This window comes from Xiphias gladius, chromosome 17, assembly GCF_016859285.1.
Source record: "Xiphias gladius isolate SHS-SW01 ecotype Sanya breed wild chromosome 17, ASM1685928v1, whole genome shotgun sequence".
Classification (NCBI taxonomy): domain Eukaryota; kingdom Metazoa; phylum Chordata; class Actinopteri; order Istiophoriformes; family Xiphiidae; genus Xiphias; species Xiphias gladius.
Window position 1 is genome coordinate 2,051,246 of NC_053416.1, and position 24,458 is coordinate 2,075,703.

At 43.0% G+C, this 24,458-nt stretch overlaps 1 protein-coding gene across 3 annotated transcripts in view; it reads right to left on the reverse strand.

Moving 5' to 3' along the window:
* Positions 1 to 24,458, reverse strand: part of grk6 (G protein-coupled receptor kinase 6) — a 62,189-nt gene that overhangs the window by 12,046 nt on the left and 25,685 nt on the right. For 2 of the 3 annotated variants that reach the window (XM_040151211.1, XM_040151212.1), the window contains exons 3-7: positions 18,603 to 18,715; positions 13,532 to 13,609; positions 11,756 to 11,856; positions 5,229 to 5,321; positions 410 to 473 (exon numbers count right to left, since the gene is read on the reverse strand). In XM_040151211.1, the coding sequence (XP_040007145.1) occupies positions 410 to 473; positions 5,229 to 5,321; positions 11,756 to 11,856; positions 13,532 to 13,609; positions 18,603 to 18,715 (449 nt within the window). Of the gene's footprint in view, positions 1 to 409; positions 474 to 1,662; positions 1,692 to 5,228; positions 5,322 to 11,755; positions 11,857 to 13,531; positions 13,610 to 18,602; positions 18,716 to 24,458 lie in introns of those variants that run through there. The other variant, XM_040151213.1, reaches the window with a different exon arrangement.

Below are 24,458 nucleotides of genomic sequence, written 5' to 3' on the forward strand. Positions count from 1 at the left end.
TGCTGTTTATCATGTCTGGGTAAACTGTCAACTACTAGTATTAGTTAATGGTGACCTAGTTACTGGTGGGAAAAGTGACATCTGCGTACATGGAAAAAAAAGCCTGACCGATCTAGAATGAATTCAAATGAACGTTTTGAATTTATAGGCCTGCGTTTCCACCATGCCTGCGGAACGCTGTCTCAGAGTGAACAATGCTGAAATAACTGGGCCACGGTTGAAGCTAAATCCTGACCCCTGTCCTACAGTATTGACAAAATGTTCAAAAAGAAATTAAGTGGATCTTAATTTGACTCGGAATCCAGCGCTTTTTATTCTCGGTAACTCTCCTGACGATACCAGATGATAATTAGGTTTATCGGTTGTTTACTGCAAATGAAAATAAAGTATTGAATTAAAGTATACTCACCTCTCCGAAGCCTCCTTTCCCTAAAACTCTGTACTGTCGGAATGTATTTTTCGTCACCGGTTGCCTGTTAGACAGAGAGACAGACATATCGAATGGTAAAGTTATCAACTTACTCTCATTGCCTTGGCATTGATTTAAAAAACAATGCTCACGTGTGTGGTTTGAAAAACAGTTTCAGAACCTGTTTTTCAGCAGTGCAGTGGTTTAAAAACAGCTTATGCGTCCACACAGTCAGTCTTCAGAGGATGCATTTACGAGGAGTTTGAAACCAAGACCCGCACCAATGAAGTGGTCCCTCCTGGTATCAGCACCCACGTTTCATGCCCCTTTGTGCAGTTTGGTCACTGGAGCGTGTAAACTGAACCGACCCTGGGGCATGGACTCATTAACACACACTGGGTCATTTACTGCTTAATAAACCCTGCGATGATGCTTGGGCAACTTGACTGAGTTTGAACGTAAAGCCCTTCCCAAGTTCTGGGAGACTGTTAGACTTTTCTAAATGTAGGTCTTTGTGTTATTTATGTCTACAAACATTGGAGAAATGTGTTGAAATATGTGTTTCAGAGTAAGACCTATTCATACAGTTTAGAAATTTTTCATGATTGTCGATATGTTGTTTTATTCTCAAAATCTTTGAGTTTTACATCATCGTTGAGCAGCAGTTTTATCCAGCTGCCGGTCCGGTTCCGTCCACCGTGCTCCATATGACCTTTGTTACTCTAAATGGGTCAGATATTAGCAAGCTAACGCTGGCTCTGTCAGCTGGGTCAGTTAGCTACACAACAGTCGCACCTGGCGGATACTGGGTGTAAATATTTAGTAACGGCTAATCTCTACGTAAGAACCACTTTCTCTGAGGAGGGCTACGAATCTGACAAGGTGTCATTTTCCAATTCTCGGGTTCTATGGATGCATTTTGGTTGGTAAAACCAAAGTTCTGAGGTTCAATACTCAGCTGTTCACTCGTTGGGTTGGGTCTATTCATCTCTCATCTGTCGCAGACAAATCTAGATGTGAAACCCTGGGGTCTCGGTGAGCGTACTGGCATTTTTTTTTATACCCGTAGAACATCCATCTCTGAACGGCACTGACTGGGTGAGAGCCTTCTCTCTCCCTGTAGGAGACACGCAGTGAAACTGATCGAGATAAGATTCAATCTGCAAAACAATGAAGTTGGACAAGAAGCTCAGACAGTCAAAATGTCTTGTCCAACTCCCGTCTCATCTGTGGATGAGTCTTCTGATACTTGCCAGTATTACTGTAAAGTTACTGGGAGTGGTCTTTAGGTCCTGTGTCGCCCTGCTCTGGCCTCCAGAGGTCCCTTCCTCTGGCTGCATGTTCAGCTGCCTTCTATCAGCGATCACCCAGCCTTGTTCAATCAGCCATTGGTCCGTGGGTATTTAAGTCTCTTCAGCTGGTCCGTCTATGCTCCAGTGCAGCCTGGGTAATTTTTTTTTTTTTTTGTGCCTGCAAGAAGCTTTCAGTGAAGTCCTGATGTGGTACTAACTATCTTTATCTCCTGTCGGCTTGTTACACATGAGTCTGCATTGTCCTCTTCCATCACTAGAAACTTGACTAAAGGGTTTCTTTATGTTTTCATATACGATAAATGGTCATCAGATTTTCCGTTGGATCCAACCACGGAGCTACTGAATCGGATGTCCGGTAATTTCCTGCTCTTGCACGACTCCAAATCGCAAATGATTGTAATGACACCTCCTGGCTACAGCAGTAGCAGCATTAACAATCTCTCGTCCAGTCTGGGTGCTTTATCTGAAACCGTTAAAAAAGCCAAACGTGGCCTAGCTGTACTTTCTGATTCCGAGTTGTCATTTGACAGTCAGGGACTAAAGTTGTATAATTGTGGTTTGTCCAACTGAGGTCTCTAACCATAATCAGGTCATTCCTCCAGACTCGACTACTGTAACGCTCTTTATTCTGGTACAAGCAGGCGAGAAACCCAAAGACTTCAGCTGACGCAGAACGCTGCTGCCAGGCTTTTAACACGTTCCACATCACACCGATCCTACTCGGATCCTGCTCACATCTGTGGTCCGCGAACCCCCTACGAGCCTGGTCGCTGCTTGGGGTCCTCCGGCAGGGCCCAGCTAGCGGTTCCAAAGTCTCGACTTGTCACTAGGTGGTCACTGAGGTGACCGAGCCTTCGCTGTCCGGGCCCCTCAGCTGTGGAGCAAATCCAGTCTCCTCTTTTAAATCTCTTCTTAAAAATCACTTTTATCTCATGGCTTTTTCTTACCTGATGGTTTTTGTTGTACTTGTTTTAATTATTTATCTTTTTTTCTAGATTTATGTTTTTGATTTTATTACTTATACTGGTTTGTTTTTACCTTAAAGCACTTTGTGACTGTGTTTTGAAATCGGTGCTGTATAAATAAAGTTATCATTATAATAATTGACCAAAAAGTAGAAATGTTTTACTCATAACTGTGTTCAAAATAATGACCTGGTATTTTGGAAAATACTGGTGTCAGGAGGCTAAATACACACACACCCATTAATTAGAATCTGCTCATTCTCTGTAAACCACCAGTTGGCCTCAGACCAGGGGCAGGACAAGACAAGAGTCCTGCTTTAAGGTGTTTTATGATGTTCTGCTCAGACCAAAAGGCAGGAAGACAGCGGCCCAGATTTATTTGCTTGTAATTTCAAGTGTCAGGACGAACTCCAGATGCAGGTTAATACACCTAGACAAGTGCTGTGTCAGTCAATTCACAAATCTGACTGCAATTCACCGGTTCCTAGGCTACGTAAAAATCCGGGCTGGGTTTACTCCGGTCCGGAGGGAGGTGGTAATGCACCTGAAGCTGTTTGGGAACTGCCCAGAGAAGACTGACGGAAGAGCATAACTTATGTGCATCAGCAGTTTAGTTCAACAACTGTTCTTCAACACAAACGCGCGGATGAATTGTATTTATGAGCTACGGGCGCGTCGGCAGTTCGATCGTCCTCACGAGCTGCGTGAAAAATGACACGTTTCATACTTCACAGACAGATATTGGAGCAGTGTCAGTCTTCTCATCTGACACAGGGCGGGAAAGCAAACAAGAATATTACCCAATATGTTGAATTATTCCATTAACGAGATTTTTACAGCGACAGCAGGCGGGAAGGCGAAGCCAGAGGCAGAAAATGAAGTAAATGAGTAATTGTACTGTGACTTTCCACTACCGGGAGAGTCGATGGTGCCACGGGTAAAAATATCTTTTTCTTTTTTTGTCCACTGACAAAAAAAGAAAAAAATCCCTTATTTGTTTTATTATTTCAACTGCAATAAGAGAAGCAGCTCGCCGCTCTACTCTGCAGCCATTTCCTCAGCTTCCTCTCTCGGCCTAACATTAATGCTGCAAGAAAACCTTTTACCTCCAATTATGGTGGTGGTTTTCATGGTTTCACTGCATCTGAAAGAATTAGAAATTGTCCTCTGCGAGGGGCATTCAGTGACCCTGGGGTTCGTGAAAACTTCTCTAAACCCCACTGTATGAACTGAGAAATCCAGCAACCGTCCAGAGTTTCTGGAAAGCTGACATGATTACAAAGACAGAGCTTTTGTCTGCTAGGCAGCAGTTTTCAGACGAACAACCTGTCTCTACCTTCTCTCTTTCTTTTGTCTCTTATCGTCATGATTTTCTCTCGACTCTGGGGTCATTGAGTGTCTGTCTTCCCCCCCCCCCCCCCCTCTCCCTCCCTTCTTCCTCTCTTCTGCCGTCACTCCGTCTCGTATTTCTTTGTCATCACCTCGTGGATTCAGGCCTGATCTTTTGTATTTACGTCACTAAATCGCGGAGAGTCTCCTGGGGCTTGTCTCAGCTGATCCCTGAAGAACAGCAGTTTAACCATAAAACCCAAACACTCAGTCCAGTCCAGGATATAGAGCTTGTTTAAAGCATCGCTGAGGTTTTCGAGTCTGGGAACCATCGGAGGTCCAGACAAACTTTCTCTGTCTGTAAATAAAAGCGATAGAACTCATAACAGCCATTATGATGACAGACTTATTTCTCCACCAACAAGTTAAGACCTAGGTGATTCTGTACATCACAGTGAGTAGGGTTGAACACCAGGAGCTGAGAACCTGGTATCCCCTGGGAATTGTCGCCAGAATCAGCTCCCTATTCCCCAGGAGACTACCTGTGGGAACCCGGGATCTTTAGCTCGTGCGTGTTTGTGTGTCTGTCTGTGTGTCAACATGTCAGGATGGACCTCTTTTTTTAATGAAACTCTACATAACTGAAGAGGAAACAGTTTGGTCTGCGCACGAGTTTCTAGCCTTATGAATGCTCTTTGCTGTGATTATAAGACCCGATTAGACAGAATTACCTGCTGCCACTCCTGCATCACCACCCATAATTACAAAAAAAAAAAAAGAAAAAAAAAAGGCCTTCTCAGGCGTTACACGTGTAACCTCCACAAAGACGGCGTGTCCGGAAAGCCGCCTCACTGCTGGAAAAACTGTGCAAGTTGAGCAATGTCAAGCTCCTATCACGAAACACGTAACGCTGACGTCACCCTGAAGTTCGCGGATTGCGCTGCTCTCAGCCCTGTCGCCCCGAGGACATGAGGACACTGGGGAGAGGAAGGAATGAAGCAACTCGCTGAGCATGTCGTTACTGGTTACTGAGATGGAGTTTAAGGCTAATGTGGCCTCTAGACGAGCCTAAGTGAGCTTTTAAGTGGTGTGTGTGTGTGTGTGTGTGTGTGTGTGTGTGTGTAAAGAGATTATGCATTGTGCATAATAGGTGGAGAAACGGCTGCAGATAAAACAGAGGGAAAGTTAGAGACTGAGACATCGCAACTTTACCTCTCCAGCCATTTCCACTGGAGGAACCGGTTGTAGTACATGCTGTCGAGGTAGTCCGCGAAGGGCGCCACGCTCAGGTAGTCGTGGATCAGTCTGGAAACAACACAGTAAAGAGAACCTGCGGGTCATATACAGTCCAAAATCCTGCTGCACACAGCAACTCAACCAGCGGCAACTTTTGCTACGCAGCACCCGCTGTGGTCAGAAGTGGCATTTACAGAGTAATGATACAGTTCTTTTAATTTCCCTTCATTACCCACGTTCCTCATGCCAACTCTGAACTGGGGAGGACTGGTTTCCAGTTCAATGCATCTCACTGCTGGAATGAACGCCAACACAGCTTGAAGTTGGAGACTCTCCTCTTCCTCTTTGGCAGCTTATATTTCTCACTATATTCGTGACTGCTGTAATTAGTGTGGCCATGATTCCTGATTAAATAAAACTAACTACCCAAGATTCTCTGTGAGCTTTTAGAGGTGAAATAATTAACTGATTTGCTGCTTCACAGGAAATTTGCAACAATTCTGATGATCGATTAATCATTTAAAAGTTTTATATCATTGTAACCTGAATATGCCTAAGAGCCTGACATAGTCACAAGGGCAGAGGAGGCGAGGGGAGGTAGGCCACCAAGAACTAGGACCTGGTCCAACAATGCAGGGACAAAGGGTGGCCGGCCCGGGTATTTCCAGCTGAGGTTGGCTGCAGGGGCTTCCCGGCCTGTGTGGAAGATGCTCACAGCTCTGGGAATAGCAGGAGGGGATTGAGAGACAGCTGTTCGCAGGCTGGGGGGAGGCAGCGGAAAGAGCCTCTTGTTGGCTCTGGGACAGGAGGGAGGAGCTGAGCCTGAAGCCAGGAGACGATGGGCAGTGACCGGCCATCACAGCCGACCCCACGGCTGGAGGACGATGTCGTTCAGGGTCAAAACGTCCAAGGAAAAGTTGGACGACACCTGATGACGTCCTCTCCTTGGTGTGTTTAATAGCATTTGAAGATAGAATTGTTTGGTATTTTTTTACTATGTCTGACACTTTATAGGCTAAACAACCAAACATGCTTGTTTAACATCCTACTTTGCAAAGTATGATGTTTTCTGACATTTCATGAGCTATTTTCTCAAAAATCTTAGAAAATAATTGTCGTAAAATAGTAAAAAATCCTTTGTTCAGTCACTGTATTGTACAAAGAAATGCCTTTTTTGGAGAACACCCAATAATTTTGTCCTCTTGACCACAAAATCCGGCTTCTTACATGCTGCTGCTCAGTTACATACATAAGACTCTGGATTTGAAATGACTGAGAGTAAGTGTATGATTATTCTCCCAATTAATCAATTAGTCATCTGGTCAATAAAATGTTAAAAAAATAAAAATAACACAGTGAAAAATGCTGGTGGTAGTTTCCCAGAAGCAAATCCTCATATTTTAGAAGCTAAAATTAGAATATGTTTGGCAATTTTGCTTGGAAAATGACTGAAATGATTAATCAGTTATCAAAATATTTCCGGATTTAATTTGCTATCAATCAACTAATCAGTTCGGCTGTCACCCAGAGGTTGAGACTGACGCTAGTAACCCACATCCTCCCCACCGCTCAGGGTTTGACAGCATTGAAGGGGGCAGGACAGAGCTACAACTTTGCGTCAAGTTTCTCTTTAAAGACACCGGCATCTCGCCGATGTGACCGAGAGCGACAAGCACGGCTCCCGGTTTGGTTACGTCTGTTAAAACCACTGACGCGTTAAAACGTAGTGCGACAGCAGCACAAACAGACTCAGCAAAGTCACACTTACTTTTAAGTAACTAAGTGTCTTTTTTTGCATACAAATTATAAACTTTTAGTTTGTAAGAGGGCAAATGTATTATTTCTTCTTTCAAACATTACACTGTCACATTTGAGCTTCACTTCAGATTTTGGTGATCAGCTTCGAGGTAGGGTTTGGTGTTTAAAAAAAAACAAAAAAAAACAAAAACTCTTCATGTAAGAATGGAGATTTATTTATTTATTTATTTGTGTATGTTAATTATGTACGGTTCACTTACATCCACATAACCGAAAAGGCAGAATTATGTGCTGCCAAATCACAGGGCCAGTCAGGTTTACAGCACTTTCCGAGTGCAGTGCCAGAAAGAGTCATCTAACCAGCCCGGTTTCAAATGAAATGAAGAGTTTGAATTCATTTCAAATTGAATAATCTTCCGAGAAAGGAGCTTAACTCAGGTAATACGCTGCCTTCAGGAAGAGATTTTGTTCTGGGTTCTCGCTGCAGTGCACCACTACAGGAAGGATTTGCTCCGGCCGAAACGCTGACACAGTGTGTGATAACTCAATTTGATCCAATAAATTACAATATAATATAATATATAGAACATGATTATGATAATTGCTAGCATTTGAAACATGTTAGCAATGTTAAAAACCCCGAGATGAGATGACGTCACCTTTCTACAGTCAAACACACTTGCACAACTGACTGCAGTATTATTAAATCACAACAGATTCCGAATCAAATTGTGACCCCCAGAAATGAAATTTAAGATTAAGATTAAGATTAAGATTCATGTTTAGGATTAGCACATAGTTGCTCTATAAGTAGGAAGCAGTGATGCTATGTAACTGCGTAAAGGTCGGATACGCTGCAGAGATGAAGCAGAGAGAGAAGGTTCATTATTATTGTTTGAAGGTAGAATGAGAAATGAGACTCTTGGACTCAGATAATAAGAGTTGTAATTGATTTCATTAGATTTGTGGACGGAAAGAAAAATACAGAACGTCACCAGACTCATCCTTTAGCTTTTTATCAGACAGAAGAAGATGAACAGGGTTTGTGGCGTTCATACCGAATACAGCAGTAGCACTCGCACATTACTCGTCTTGTACTTGGTGTGGCTTAAAAAAAACAACAAAAAAAGATGGCCTCTGTGCCGCCTACGCAACGAGCATGAGCAGAGCCGTTAGAGGATGTTACTCAATGTGTGACTGTTTTGTTTATGGGATGAACAGAGACGCTCTCTCTCGTCAGAAACTAATGAACAAACTACTTTTCTTTCAGTCCTGTGTGTATTTACCTCCTGTTTGTTTTGAGGGGAACTCTTTATTTTCTTGTTCCGTATTCATCCTGACTGCACGACTTCACCGCGCTCAAATTTCTTCCTGATTTTAAGAGGGCAAGTGTTCTGTTCTGGATCGCAGAGTGCCCTCACTTGTTATGAACTGAACTTCCTCATTTGGGAAACATTGGAGAACATTTCCAGTTACAAACCCAAGGGCTAATGATACATGCATGAGGCTGCTGTCGCGAACTTTATCTCTTTTGTATCTGTCTGAGAGTATCATATAAACAGCAGTTATTTGCCTTTTTCCAGAGAAAGTCAAGTAGTTCCAGGCCAAAACAGTAATCTGTGGAAAATCTGTGACGATACCTTGAACTCCATGCTCTCAAAGTAGATGACAAATACAACAATGTAAAAATACTCCATCGTAAAAGTTCTGCATTTAAAATCCTACTTAAGCATAAGTACTGACGTATTATCTGTACAATATACATACAGTGACTGACATCTGATTGTATCTGACACAAATCTCCTTTCTGTTTCTGGAGTTTCTTCTCATCTCTCTCGTTTTTCTTTCTGTTTTTGTGAAATATCTAATGATTTGACTTCAAACAATAAATGCTATGAAAGAGCTTTGTTTGCCCAAGGCCCAAAAGGCTGGGAACCACTGGTCTGATCTTTAACAACGCGTGGCCTTTTATGAACTTATCAAATGTCCATCCATCCATCCATTGGCTATACCGCGTATCCTTTTGAGGGTCGCGGAGGGGAGGGAATCCCAGCTGACACTGGGTCGACACCCTGGACAGGGCGCCCGTCTGTATCGCTTATCGCTTGTTCTCATGTAAAATACTGATATAAATAAATACTGTAGCCATCAGATAAACGTAGTGGAGTAAAAAGTAAAGTATTTTCCTCTGAAACGTAGCGGAGTAGAATCATGAACTGGCAGAAAATGGATCCGGTACAAGTATCTCAAAATTGCACTTAAGCACAGTGCCTACGTAAATATACTTAAGACGTTGAAATGAGAGTTACTTATATAACTAGAATGGCACTCAGTGGAGCCCAGACCTCCGCCAATGTCAAACAACAACATACACCAGACTTCAGAGAAAAAAATCCAAATTCAAAGTAAATGATCCGGATCAGCCCCAAAACGTGCTGGGTCCTTCCCTGGCCCCTCGCCCAGTCTCTCCACCGAGTTCGGTGCAAATCGGTTGACGTCTCCTTGGTGGAGGTAACTATGGTTCCATGGATTCAATATGACCGCTGGATGTATTAGCTAAGCATTGAGACGGCTAAAATATGTCCGGTATACCCAGAATCTCATACATTTTGAATGCACTGACGGATTACGTAAGAGGGCATGTCACAACAACCCACACTACACCCCGGTATTTGCTGGTACTCAGGGGCCCGTTTTTGTAACGTACTCCTGGCGTCAGTGGCCGGATGCCTGCTAACACTGCCAGTATGCGGAGGTTTCGCCAGAGCTCATTAGGACACGGTCGATTATTGAGGAAAAATCCTGTCATCACGTGGCTCGTGCGAATACGTAGCTCAATCAAGCTCAGATGCTCTGCTTTTATCTAATTTCCACATGATTAATTTCCACGGAGTAAAACAATTAATAGAGCAGTTAAGTGTCTACATGAAAGATATAACGTGATGTTATTGTTTGGAAATGAATGTACTTCTTTGTAATCAATAACAGGATAGGATTTATCTTTATAGCATCAGATATTCAATATGATAATTATACATCCAATTAAGATAATATATTTGATTATGATTTTAAGAGAGACTTGAACTTGTTGCCTGTTGATTGCAGCAGACCGCGGTGAATTGTGGAATGGCGCTGAATACTGCTCTGAAGTCATGCATCACGTGTGGGCTACGGGAGACACTTGCCGACAACCTGGCACTGGGCTCATGTGCTCAAGAAACACGAGTGTGTGTACCGTTTCCTCCTCCGGGCCAATCAGAATCCAACGCAAGTTTAGACTCGAGTCACATGACTTGGGACTCGAATTTGGCCATAAGTCACAAATTAGACGATTTCAGACTCATAAAGAAACAACAAAAAAGAAACTGCAAATTCGCTGACATCCATGCCGGTGACTCAGCAAGTGAGGCCACGGTGACTCGTGACTTCACTTGGACTTGACTCTTGGAACCTGAAAGACTCTGGGACTCTGCCAAATCCCGAACACAGAGACAGAGCCGACATTCAGGTCAGTGCACAGACTGTCAGCTTTCTGCGAGGGCCAGCAGCACTTGTTCTGATGCGTTTCACAGTGCATGATTGTATCTGAAGCACAGGATTTCTTCTTAAGTGCCCAGAGAACAGAAACCTCACAGAGAGAGAAAGAGATGCGGGTTGAGCTCAAACTGATTCCATTCACACAAAGGGATGTTTTATTCTATGGTAAACAGATAAAATTTTGCATGCGTGCACAATGTGATATGTTGTGGTTAAATTCGGCGGAACTTGCTGAATTTATTTATTAAGGTCAGTAATATATTCGCTGAATATACCGCGACCTATTGTCAGGAAAATCGAATGTGCTTAATTTTATCAACCACTGATGATTTCAGTGCATGTTCAGGTCGCTTTCTGTCTGTATTTACAGTCTGAATCAGCACTAGGGTGAGTTTTACACCTGAGGTTCACAAATGAACCGGCAGGATTTGAAGTTGAAAATGAAGACGAATGAGGCAACTCGTTCATCGGACAGGATTTTTCGTCAGCGCTACATGGACCCACACAGGTCGGGCAGCACGTGGCTGAACTTTATGTGTTGATTTACTCTCTCTCTTCTTTATTTATACTTAAAAAGGGCCCAAGAAGATATAAGCGACTTTGAGCATTAATGGGTGAGACCACAACTAAATAATGACAATAATCAAGTAGAAACAGTATGAAAAAAAGACGGCTTGTACCGCAATATCAAAGGAAGATGGTAAGTGTGTGTGTTGGGCCCTTTAACTCACGCTTTAATGAAGAACTGGCGAAAACATCAACACACCTTTTGATTTAGCTCATTTTCCCTTGCTGAAATGTGGGCATTGTCCCCGACACATGAACAAATATAAAAAAAGTTTTAAAAAGAGAGAGAAAGAAGCCAAGATTTTAGAGGCACGGAGGTCATGGGGTGTATAGTCTCCCAGTAGAACCTCACTAACCAAACGCCTTTAAATTTTCTGAGCATTTAAAAGAAAATCGCATAATTTCACACTTTATCTATTCATTTAACGGCTCATTTTTCTCGTAAGTTTTGCCTCTATACATTATTGTCTGTTGTTCCTCCAAACTGCCAGGTGTGTCCCTTCATTATTCCTAATTAATTAGGTTATTTCCAGAAACGTGACCAAGGACACGACAGCTCTGACCAAGCAATATCAGAGTTTCCCCGTGTGAAAGGGGCTTGGCAAAATAAACCAGCACAGATGGGCCCACTGTGATCTTACTTGGTACAGTCCTTGAAGAGCTCTTTGCAGGCCTCCTGCTGCAGCCTCTCAGTGCACTGAGACATCATGTCGTCCTCCACCTCAGGCACATGGTCCTCCGACTGCATCACAAAAAAGACATTAAGCCCAGGTAAACACCGTGACTCAACACTGACAGTAAACTCACAGAGGAAAGCCGGATGAACTGGGTTTTACAACAATGCTGGCAGATGATCGTCCTCGACTCTCTGCAGGCTTCGGCATGTCCAGACTTGCACATACGCAGTCTGACTTACACAGAGACAGACAGAATTATCGAGAAAAACAGAGGGAAGCTTCAACCTGCCTGGGACCGCAGATATGAGACTGCCCTTTGGCATCTGGCTCTTTTACATCGTAATGATGTCGGTTAATGTCCATTGTGCCTGTGTTTTTGCTGTAAAAGAGCAGGATGTATGTGATCGTGGCTACCGCAGAGGGTTAATATCTCTTTTTATCTTTTGAGGATCATTCCAGTAGTGTCAGATTAGCGGCTTCGATTTCTGATCCCCTGTTTTCTGGCTAAGTGGTAATGAGCCAGCTGGCACCGGACGTCAAATGTAACGTCGGAATAACAACCCTAACGTTGGATAGATGTCGAGATGGTGTTGGAATGGGATTTTTGGAAGACACTGTTGTTTGGTTACTTAACAGCGCAACAACCGACAAAATATCAGCGTCGGCTGTCGTCAGTATTCCACGTCAGACTGACGTCGGCATTAGACGCTGTTTCCTGACCCAGCGTCACAGCCCACATTCAAGCAAATACCGGCGTCTGGTGACGCTGGTGGCCCGGCCGAGTGTCTGCTGGGGAGCCAGCGAGGAGTCTTTTCCCAGGCAGAACTAACCTGCTGTGATGTGTTGTATTGATAAACTCTGTTCTCAGAAAATAAACCAGAGCCAATCCAAAGTTTGATTTGATTGGGGATTTTAAATAGCATAATTATCTTCTCTGTTTTTCTTTTCTAGTTCATTCGTTTTGTCATTTTTTGGGGGGAGAGAGGATATTTTGTCTCTTTAATTTTGTGATTGGATTGTAATTTGAAACACTTGCTTGTGACACTGTTCTTTCTATAAAGTTTAATCTTTCTTTCATTTAAAAAGTATGCCTGAAGAAAAGGGGTTAGACTTAAGATACAGAAAAGCAATTACAGAAAAAATCTCATTGAGAATAAAAATAGCGAGTAAACATGGACGTCACGAAAAGGGTGACGTGAGTATTGTTGAACGCAGCATCAGGAAGAGTTTCGAAACGGTCACTAGTACAGTGCCTCTGATGCATTAATAATGTTGCTTTCAAATTAAAATTGGTGGGATGTTAGTCAAATTCAAGCAGAATTTTTATAGTGTACTTTCATTGCATATTTCATAGCAATCCTTTTTGGTAAAGGTCATGGTGTGCAGACTTTACAGATGCTTCACATAAACGTACTCAAGTGCAAGCCAGTGGCCGTCCAGAAGGTTGACAACTATCTATAAAATTCATGGTGTGATTTGGCAAATGGTCTCCAGTAATTTAAAGTACACGGAAGTGGTAGTTGAAGGGCTAAAACATGCAAAAACCATCAGTGTGATCCTAAAAAACTGCATCCGGAAAGGGCAAAACCAGATCTGCTGCCCACTCTGGGCCCTCTCCTACCTGTGATGTGATGAAGACACACACTGACATCAAGTAGAGAGAATTAGTTAGTCAGTTAGCACATCTCTTTAATTAGGGAAACACAGAAAGTGACAGAGGTTCACAAAAGCAGCAGCTACCTTTGGGTTGAAGTATTTGTCGATGAGTTCCTGACCGCACTCCTTCCTCTTCTCATCTGGAGTCACCTCGTACTCGGCCTGCAGAAAAATACACAGTGAGCCGCAGAAGCTGGAACAGGAGCTCTGTCGTCAGCATCCCTAAGTAGAGCTACCATATTAGGCAGCCTCAGAACCACCTCTTGGATGCAGTTTTCTGGGGGTCAAGTGTGTAAAGGACACGTATACACACAAAACATCCCTGGGTCATCTCTCCCACACAGTCGCATGTTTGTAAAAACAGAAAATGTGGCGTGAATGTGCACACTAGAGCGACCTGAGAGTGATACGATTAAGGTAGAGATGGAAAAATTAGCTGCCTGAGAGACATATTCATTTTGCTTGCTAGTCAATAAATCTGTGCTTTATAAATCTTCATAGTTCTGACAAAAAGGATGCATATACAGTACTTGCTTCTATCTCTGGCTGCACACTGATTTTTATCCTTGTGCACACTAATCTATTATGTAAGGGAGTATAACATTTGTAATGAACTTAATAAAATTCAAGTTGTTTTGGCTCTCGGCTTTATTAGACGTCTCGGGACTGAAATTAGTCTCTTTTGCTTCTGTGTAGCTCGTGACTGCAGCGCGGCTTCCTCGTGGACGCAGAAAACAGTGACAACGGCGCATGTACCATTAGCTATGGACCCAACGTAGAGTCAATCAAAAGAAAAGTAATCACTCATTATTTTTGATAATTGTTCCGGCATCTCAAATGTGAGAATATGCTGCTCTCCTTGGTCTTCTGCCATAGTAAGTTGAGCATTATAGGGTTTTTGACCGTCGCACAGACGAGATGATACATCTGAATAAATCCCTTTGTGCTCTTTGAAATGCTGATTAGCATTTTTATTCTGCAGATCAATCCATAATGAAATAATCCTTAGTTGCAGCCCGAACGCTAAGCTTTCAATATTGAATAAATATGAATGCATAAATATGAAATTGTGGAATCAAGACTCAGCTCATACATATGAAACGTTATTTCATCCTTCTACTCACAATAACAGACATTTCAATGCCTCGTTGCGTTCGTTGTAGATTTGCTCACGATCGCTCATTTAGCATACTTGGCGTTTTGTACAACAACGACACGGATTGGTCCGACCATCACGATGACATGATGACAGCACTCAAAGTCAATAAACATTGATACGGAATTATTGCTCAGCTGCACCACCAGCTCTCTGTGCGTCCACCGAAGACCTCCCTGGCCGTGACTTCAGATTTAAGTGTTTTGGGAGCCCTGTTCCACACCGTGCAGTACATGAACTGACCGTATCTACTCCCCCTCACCTCAAGCATCCCTCTGAATGACTTGCAGTAAACTGAGCCTGACTGGAAAACTCCAAAGTGCTTCCTCTCCCCTTTTGCAGCAAGAGCCTGTAAACTAATGCTAAGTGACAGCGGAGACGGTTCAAATCTCATTTTCCCTCTCCATCTCGTCCTCTCGCAGAGCTCTCAGAGAAGAGACGGGAAGCGGTTGTGGGGTAAAAGAGAGCATAATTGCCTCGTATGTGAGTTGTATCCGCCGGACGCCTGAAAGCTGAAAAGCAGTTTGGCTGAGCTGGTCAGGCGGAGTGGAGCCTCGACGTGGTCTTCATGAACCCTTCCACCTCCGCTCATCAGATCTGACTGCAAAGAATTACTGATCCCTTGACTGACAAACATACGTGACATAACTTCACATGGTGTTTTATCAATTACAAGGTCAGAGACAGACAGAACAGAATAACCTCGAGCACTTTGCTCTTCATGATGACCACACTGGCTGACAGAAGGGCTGCCGAAATTTTTCAAATATTCCTTATATTGGTATTTAAATCTCTCTCTCTCAAGCTTGAAGCTTGAGGTCAAGGCTCTCGGGGAGGCATTGTCAGTCAGCTGGCCGGTCGGTCCACTATTTTGGTCCAGAGTGAAACACTGCACTGCTGAAAAAGACTGGAGACCGAGTCATCTGTCAAGTAGCCAAGACTCTCAGGCTGTCACTGAGTGTTCCGATGGCGACAAAAAGTCGTCTGAAAAGATTCCCGCAGCTGACGTAAACCACTTTAACTGTTTCAGAGTCTTACGGGAGAGTGGGCGAGTACATGACTGATGATGGGACTAACGTCCTGCTTAGCTGACGAATTTCATGTTTCACTTTTACGAGAGAAATATCTTCAAGAATGAGGATTGTGTTCTCCGTGGCCTGACAGAGTCTCGGGAAACTTTCTCGGCAGTACGAGCCCCAAAGTCTTTTTTGCTTCCTCAAAACGTCTTTTTCCAAAAACAGCTATTGGAAAATGGAGGGGGGTTGCCTTATAATCAGGGTCGTCTTACGTTCCGGGCCAGTACAGTATCCTGACAAATATTGGATGGATTACGATGAAATTTCGAAACAGACATTCATTGTCCCCAGAGGATAAAGCAGTATGGCTTTTGATGACCACCAGTAGGTCAAAGTTGTCAGTTATTCAGAGAAGAATCTCAACATCTGCTGGATGAGTTGAAGCAAAACTTGGAGCAAATGTTCACGCTTCCCAGAAAAATGCATCCTCACGATTTTGGTGATTCACAGATATTTGTGGTTGTGAATGAAACATCTCGATAACTATCGAGTGGATTGTCATCAGATGTGGCTCAGATGCTCATGTTCCCCTCAGGGTGAATTGTAATAAGTTTGGTAATCCCCTGGCTTTTCATCTAGCGTCATCATCAGGTTGACATTTTAATGTGTCAAGTTCATTGGTTTATGATCAAATACCAGAGAAATGAATGACACTCCCAGCAGCCTCAGATGGACTTTGTCTTTAGAAATTGATAGAAATCAATGCTAGAAACAATAATAGATTGTGGAAACCATTTATCTGATCTATTTCCTTAATACTTCGTATTTCACGTCATAATTGGTCACATCACACCATAACTGATGTGATCCGGAAGCGCTTGCACCTTAATGCATCTCGAGAGTAAAAACACGAGGCACTTTTGCTAAAACAGTTGGAAAGGAGAAACTGAGGACTGAGATGTAATCTGACGACTCCTCCGGGAGGAATACCGAGTGATAACCGACCAGTCCGATGAGTGTAATGGTACGGTGTGTGCACCGGTGACACCAAACACAGGAAGAAGATGCTTCAAAGCAACATTCGACTGAGTGCGTGTGAGTGAGTGTGAAGAGCAGAGGAGGAAACCGCAGTTTATCATTCATCAACTGTGCACCGAAAAAAGCAAAACAGCATTAATGAGACCGCGCGCGCACGCGCACACACACACACACACACACACACACACACACACACACACACACACACACACACAAGCACACAAGAATAAAACAACAGCGCAACTGAAACATTCCTCAAAGTGAGTAGAGCGAGAAGCGAGACATCCAATGTAACGGATGAGGTCAACGGAAAGTGCATTTCTGTGTGTGCTTCAGTGTGTGTGTGTGTGTGCAATTAAAAATGGGGAGGTAGAAGAGGGCAACACTCTGACGCACTTCACTCTCCTTTGCTCCCAGATGTCAAGAGTTCCTGCATTTCATTAAACAGATATTAAACTCCGCTTCTCCTTCCTCCTCCTCCTCTACAGAATTCAAGTGTTGGAGTCGTTTCAGAATAATCAGACTTCCTGCATCAGAGGCTCAACGTGAGACCCAGCTCAGCCATTTGCTTCCCGCAGCCGCATGGAAGTCAAACAGCTTTTTAAAAAAAAGCAGTTGCGTAAAGGGTCAGTACACCCGAATCACAAAACACATATTTTCCCGCTTCACCTGTAGCGGTATCCGGCCGTGCAGATAGTTTTGGTTTTATTTGTGCGGGTTTTTTCGACCACCTGTCTTTAAGATTTCTGCCTCCGCGTCGGAACAGTGGCGACTATTTACATGTAGTGTGTTGCGGAGGTCGGGGAGGATGGTTGGTTGATCACATGTGTGACTCTGAAACTGCAGAGACCGGGTCACATCCTGTCTCCTACCAACATTCAGCGTTGGTTTCCTTTCACCGTGACAGCAACGTTTCTCTTTCCCTAACCAAGTTAGTGAGGTAGGTAGCTGTGCTATAGCTATTATTTCATTCGCGCACACGAGCCCAGCCCATTGAAAGGGGGCGCACCAATCCTACTCTTTTTCTCCTGACACTGATCCCTGGGAGTTTCTGCTGATACCAGGCGCCGATTAGAAACCAGTCTGGATCAAATGACCAAGGGCACTATCGGCGCATCCCTACCCCTCGTGGGCTTAAAACAGCGTGGGAACATTTCCCAGACGACAATGTGTCTTCTTAGATACAATATGTCAGTAAACTGCAAATAAAGAACTTGTCTCTTCTCCCAAACTTTTAATTTTTTTTATTTTATTTTATTTTCTTTGGTAAAAATCCAACCAGAAGAACTCATCAGAATTAAAGGACATTTGACTCAAAAGTGGAGCCCATATATCCTAACCCCGTCAATAAAACATGAAACCAACTTCATCTCAAATCTCGCCTACATCCCGTCAGTTTTAGTTGCCTCAGCCTGACAAACTCTGAACCGCAGTATGATGCTCAAATATGTCGGTTTGGAAGAAAATGATAAACAATCTATTTTCCCATTGAGGACTTTAGAGAAAGGTTTCTATGAACTGACCCTTTAAACTTAAACAGTTGCTTACTGTTTTAATGTATTTAATCCCTGTGCACATTTTTGCCTGTCTTATAGTTCATAGTACATTTGACTTGTGTTATTATGCCTCACCATCTTTTTGTCCATCCTTACCCTCTCCTATATCAAACCCTTTTTTTACTCTTTTTTTACTCCACACCTGCTTCCCGCCTCCTCACCACAACACGAGCTGACGATGATTTGCAGGTGGGTAGAAAACAAAAAAAAACACACATTTCTCATGAATTCTTATACACACACACACACACACACACACATACACACACACACTTCATTCCTTTTGTTTTTCTACACTGCTACACATTGAAAACGGTATTTTTCCAGACACAACTCTCAAACTCTGCGGCAGAAACATACACACTCACTCTCTCTCTCTCACTTCTTACCACGGCATCCAGGAACTTGACGCAGCGTCTCAGTTCGGGTCGAGTCTCACAGAACTGTCTGAACAGTAACCGTCCGATAGGCTGCCGCTCACAGAGGCTGCTGTAGTCCTTCTCTACGGAGACAGAGAAACCGGCAGTTTATGGGACTGTAACACTCAAGCGACGTGTCCATTGAAAAGTTTCTCATGTTTCCAGCAAATTTCTCAAATTTCAGCAAAAAAAGAAAAAAAGAAAAGAGGATGTTTCCATCAGCTACCAGGGGATCCCATGGAGATTTATAGAGGAGGTGATGTTCCTCATCTAAAATGAAGAGTACCCCTGCTCACATCAGAAGACATTATTACATTTTTGTGAAATATAACATTTGGGCTGATTAAGCTTCAGGGAAAATGAGCAGTGGTGCCACATCAGACTGCCGTAAAGAATAAACCACTTCTTAGCGTTAAGTAAATTACCAACCCGTCCCCCTCAGATTACGCTCATATCCAACGAATGAATGAATGAAGTTCTACGTTTATTAACGGCAGCAGAGTCACCAGGACGTTGTTGGAGGGCAGAGCCCACATCCACAATCCCGGCTGTGGTTCACAAAGCAAAACACATGGACGCGTTGTGTCTGAAGTCAGTGCGAACTTTTTCTGTGTTAAACCAGACCGGGAACTTTCACTAACCTGAACCATGTGCTGTGAGAGTCTGAACAGAAGCGGAAAACAGTTTGATAATGTAGGAGTCACAACAAGTGGATGTTGTTCTGCAAGATCGGCTGTTTTGATATTTCTTTTAAAAAGAAAACAAGTCGAGGAACGTCAAGGCAGAACGGGCCCATCGGTCACAATCAGGTGATGCTGTGTGAGGGGAAAAAAAACAACGCCCAGTGCTGCACTGGTTCAAGTTTGCTTATAATCACCAGCTGGACACATGATTTACCCAACACAGCCGAGCCAAATGTAAGAAACCTTTTCCACTCAGACCATTGTTATGTGTAACATTAAAAATGTGCCTTAAACAGTTGGCTGGAACAAAACCTCCGTATCAACAGACTAGTTTGATTATAACAGAACTTCAAATCAAACTTAAAGTGAGACCATAACCACAACCTCAACCTTTAATTTCTTTTGTTCTGTAAAACACTTTGGACTCAACTGTGTTCGGCGTAAAGTGCTGTGCAAATAAAGTTAAGCTGAGGATCTTGTTGTCTCATTTTCTTCCAGTAGCTTTCTCCTTGCACTGTTTCCCTGTGTGGTGTGTCGTCCAGGTCTGACGAACGCTCTCATATCCCCGTCTCTTACAGCTGATTCCATCTCCCTCTGGATCCTGTCCCCACATGCTTATCAGAGCTTGGACAGCTTTGTGTTTCCAACGTAAAATAAGGGCGTGGAGTCGCAGCACGGTAAAAAAGAGGTTATTGTTGTGTGTTTGTTGTAGTCCTCCACGGTTGTGACCACAGATTTGCTTGACCAATCGCGATCGAGACGAACCACTTGAAAGTACCTGGAACTTGGCCTCAGCATGACCTCCGGCACTGAACAGCTGATATTTCTCCCTAACTTGGCTGGAAAACACATACAAGCAGAACCTGGGACAGTGGCTACATGTTAAATCATGTCTAGATTAGTTCCTGTACTGGGAGACTGACGTCACACACGACTCATCATCTGCCGTTCACGGGGTTTTTAACCTTTAATTTTCCACAAAAAGTGGCGGCGCATCAGTCCTGTTTGCATTCAACAGTCTAACGAGTCGGCTGAACACACGCTGGGAAGGAGGGAAGTAAACCGTTTTCCTAATTGGCTTTCCCAGCTCCGGGATTTCTGTAACAAAACTATCGTCCATAGATTTATCAGCAATGTGAAGAGGCAGCAATTTGTATAACAGCGTAACAGCGTAACAGTAAATGACGTGGATACATTTAATCAGATATCAGCAGCCACTGTTAACACCCACTCCCAGATAGTATTTGCATAGATCTGCAGTGACATTTTTTTTTATTATTATTAAAAGCGCAGTAGGTAACTGATTGTGGACTGATTTTTATTTGCAAGTACATTTGAGGAAAGGCTGGAAAATGTAAGAATACGAGTCTAAGTCCCTGAAACTTAATGGAAGTGAGAAGAAGAAACCGGTGAGAAGACGGTTGAGGGAGAGTAAAGGGAGATTTTGACCTGTCAATCACTCGAGGTTACCTGGGGGGGCAAACTGGGCAATTTTATGTCGTTTTCTACGACATGAAACTGCAACATCACCAACTACCCAGTCAGCATTGACATGCAGGTCAAAACATGTTTGTGTCTGGCTTAAAACTGGGCGACATTCGGATGAAAATAGAGCTTTTTTTAGATTTGTAGGTCAGTGATTCCCAGAGTGGGTGCTAGGGGGCACCCTGGGGTGCCTTAAGGACGGGCTAAGTGCTAACCAAGAGTAGTTTATTCCTTTATATATATATATATATATATATATATATATATATATATATTCTTAAACATGCTGTATTTCTATAGTGCACAGCAGTCGGGAACAGCAACTGTCAGAGCAAACAATGAAAAATATTTTAGGGCTGAAAGATTGAATAGTCAGTCAACAGAAAATGAACTAGCAACAATTTTGATGATATATTAATCTTTTATCTTTTCAATTCATTTTTTAAGCTAAGATGGAAAATGTCAAGTTGTTCCAGCTTCTCACAAGTGAATATTCTCCGGTTTTCTGAATCTACTGTGTTAGTAAACTGAATATCTTTCAGTTTTAGACTATTGTTCAGACAAAACGAGACTTCTGAAGTCGTCACCTTGGCCATTTTTCAGTGTTGGCAGACATTTTGTAAACTTAACAATTAATCGAGAAAATAAAAGGTAGATTAATCGAAAAGAATCCGTTAATATAGAGCCACCGGTACCTCCAGTGGCTCTATGCTGGCGACCTACTTGATGGCTGAGTTTATGATGGAGTCATAGAGTCAGACTATGATTAAAAAAAAAAAAAAAAAATCAATCTGATGGGTTGCCTTGGTTTAAAAAACTCCGGGAACCACTGGTCATGAACGGACAGACTATGTTTCAAAGTGCAGCAGGTCCCTAATACATGATGGAACATAGTTGTCGTAATGTTGAAACAACAGTTACATGTCCCGAAATCCTGAAACCTAAACCATAAAGACCTTGCTGGGAAGCCTGTAGATGCACTGTACAGCTGGGGTTATTTGAGTTCACCTGTCCAGCTGTGCTGCAGGACATAGATACAACACCAAGGAAACGCGGTTTTGCATCCGTGACTCGTGGATGCAAAGCAGCTCAGGAAGCTTCACGCACACACAAATGTGGCCCGGGGAGGAGCAGCGAGGTCTGTGGGTCGAGTGGGACTGTGTTGAGAGGACCAGAGAGGAAAGAGCAAAATGGTCTGCAAAAGGTTCGAGTCAGACCAGTTGGGCTCAAGTCGAACGGCATTTCACCTGCATAATTCGGTATCGCATACAGCACCGAATCTCCGAGGGCTTTACAGCCAACGATTCAAGACTGTGAGACAAACTCCTCAACACAACAATGGGATAATTATCAAATAATGTTTCTCCTGTCTCTGTTACTTCCTCTATGGACAACAACTAATAAGCAACTGAGCTAAGCTCAGTGCCGGTGAAAGGAAAAACTGGCAGCTTAACGTGGACTGTGGACTGTTAAACACATTGCATGTCTTCTTCAGGCCTAACACAGACCGTGTTGCAGTGTTTTCCTGCCTTTTTGCTAAGATGTGATTTGATTTCTTGTCAAATCAAGTCAATTTATGTACAGAGCACATTTAGAAAAGACACGCTGACCAATAATTAGGACGTAATTACGTAGATCAATAAGAAAATAATAAAAGTGTAGGAATCAGTGATTTCAGATACATAAGAACAGGCACAGACAACAAATAAATAATAAAAACAGAATAAATTGTTTATCAAATTTTAAACCAGGATTTTACATCTTCATTTCCAACCCCGTCTCCTAGAAATTCCAGACCAGGATCTTTCCCGAACCTGAACCGGGTGCTGTGAGAGTCTAAACGGAACCATAAAACAGTTTAATGATGCTGGAGTCGCTACAAGTGGATGTTGTGGTATTTTGGTGTAAAAAACACAAAAACAAAAAACAGGTTGTCTGTGAACATTTTACTGATTCGTTCAGTGTCAACGTGTTTGCAACTTGTCACGGATGTAAATTAACAACACTTCCTTGTTACATTAATAGGAAACGTAATGCTGCTTCCTTAAAAACTTTTTTGCTTTTGCAAATACGTTTCACCAAACTACGTTCTACTAAACCTCTCGTACTCTTCTACATGAGGTTCGCTCGTACGAGTGTTTGAACTCAGTTTCACCAAACTCTCTTAACTGCACAAACCTATCGACCCGATGAACACCACCTTGTTCACGAGGTGATGTGCGTTTGTGAGATTTGATCATCAATTTTTAAAATGGCTGTAAGAGTTCATCTGCTCTGCTTGATGAACTCGAACTTGTGTTCGTTTGCTGTTACCATCTGCTCCTCCTCTGTATCCTGTTCACCCGTTTCCTCACCTGAGCTTAACCTCCCACTCACACACCTTTTCCTAGTTTTCTCACCACTCAAGTCGGTTTTTTAGACCCGCCGTCGTCACCAGCTCCCCGTCGGCTCATCTGGTTCTGTCCCCTCGTGTGCCTGCTGCCTGCGGTTTTGAGGAATCCTGTTGCCTGTACCTGCCCGTTTTTCACCATTAAAGCTACTTCAACCCATCGGTCTGTCTTTGAGTCTGCGTTTGGGTCCTCCTCGCCTGCGCTGTGATCAGCAACGGTGACATTTTCACTCATTAAAATGTGACCCAAGAGTAAAAAGAGGAATTTCGCACCGACAGAAATCACTAGACGAAAACCGAACAAATTCATCAGCAGCGATATTGTGGGACCCGAAACGATTAGAACAACGTACTGTCACAGACATAAAGAGGGAATGATTTGACATGAGGCTAGAAGTCACGGAAGGTCATGCAGATATCGGACACGGGAATATTCAACACTCTATACTGGCGGATCTAACACAGGATGTTTCCCCTGCACAGCCACTTGCACAAGCCCCCTTGCATCGATGGTATTTTAGCTAATTTGTTGATGTTATTTTAGCTGATTTCATTGACATGTATAATCTCTACATTCATTAAGAGTTATCTCCGCCTGTGGTGGAAGGCGCGGGACTCGTACGTCAGGTCTGGATCACCCCTGCGACAAGTTCTCTGACATCCTTCTCACGTGCCACTTCGGAACAAATCGGTTCGTACAAGTGGTTTTTGCGTAAGGCCCATTGCTCCATAGACCCTCTGGTGGTCCAAAAAAAAATCCACAGGGTCCCTCTGAGGAATAACTCACAGGCCAAAAGAGATGTTTGCCGGCTGCTCACATCAACAGTTTATTTCACATTATGTGCAACATGTTCAACAATGACTTTGATATATGACAAAATAAAACCCCGTGCCATTATAGAAAATCTGACGTCTTGAAACTACTTACTTAGTGTGACCGTCACGCAGTATTTGAGTTACTGTATAGTGTTAAATAGTCAAGCTTTAACCAGCAAATGTTTGTTTTTGTTTTTTTACCTGAGAAATGACTAAAATCACTGATTTCAATGGATCTATTACCTCGTTAAAGGGTACTTCAGTTTTAGCTTTTTTGTTAAAAAAAAATCTCTGTCACTAGTTCCCCTCAACTTTTACGAAAGTGCAAAAAACTGAAGGAGCAGAAGCAGAGAGATCCCGACTTTAAATCACAGTTTGGTCCTGAATCCAAAAAACACAGAATTTTCCACAATACAACCAATAGCATCTTTTGGTCACACTTCCTGCCTGGCA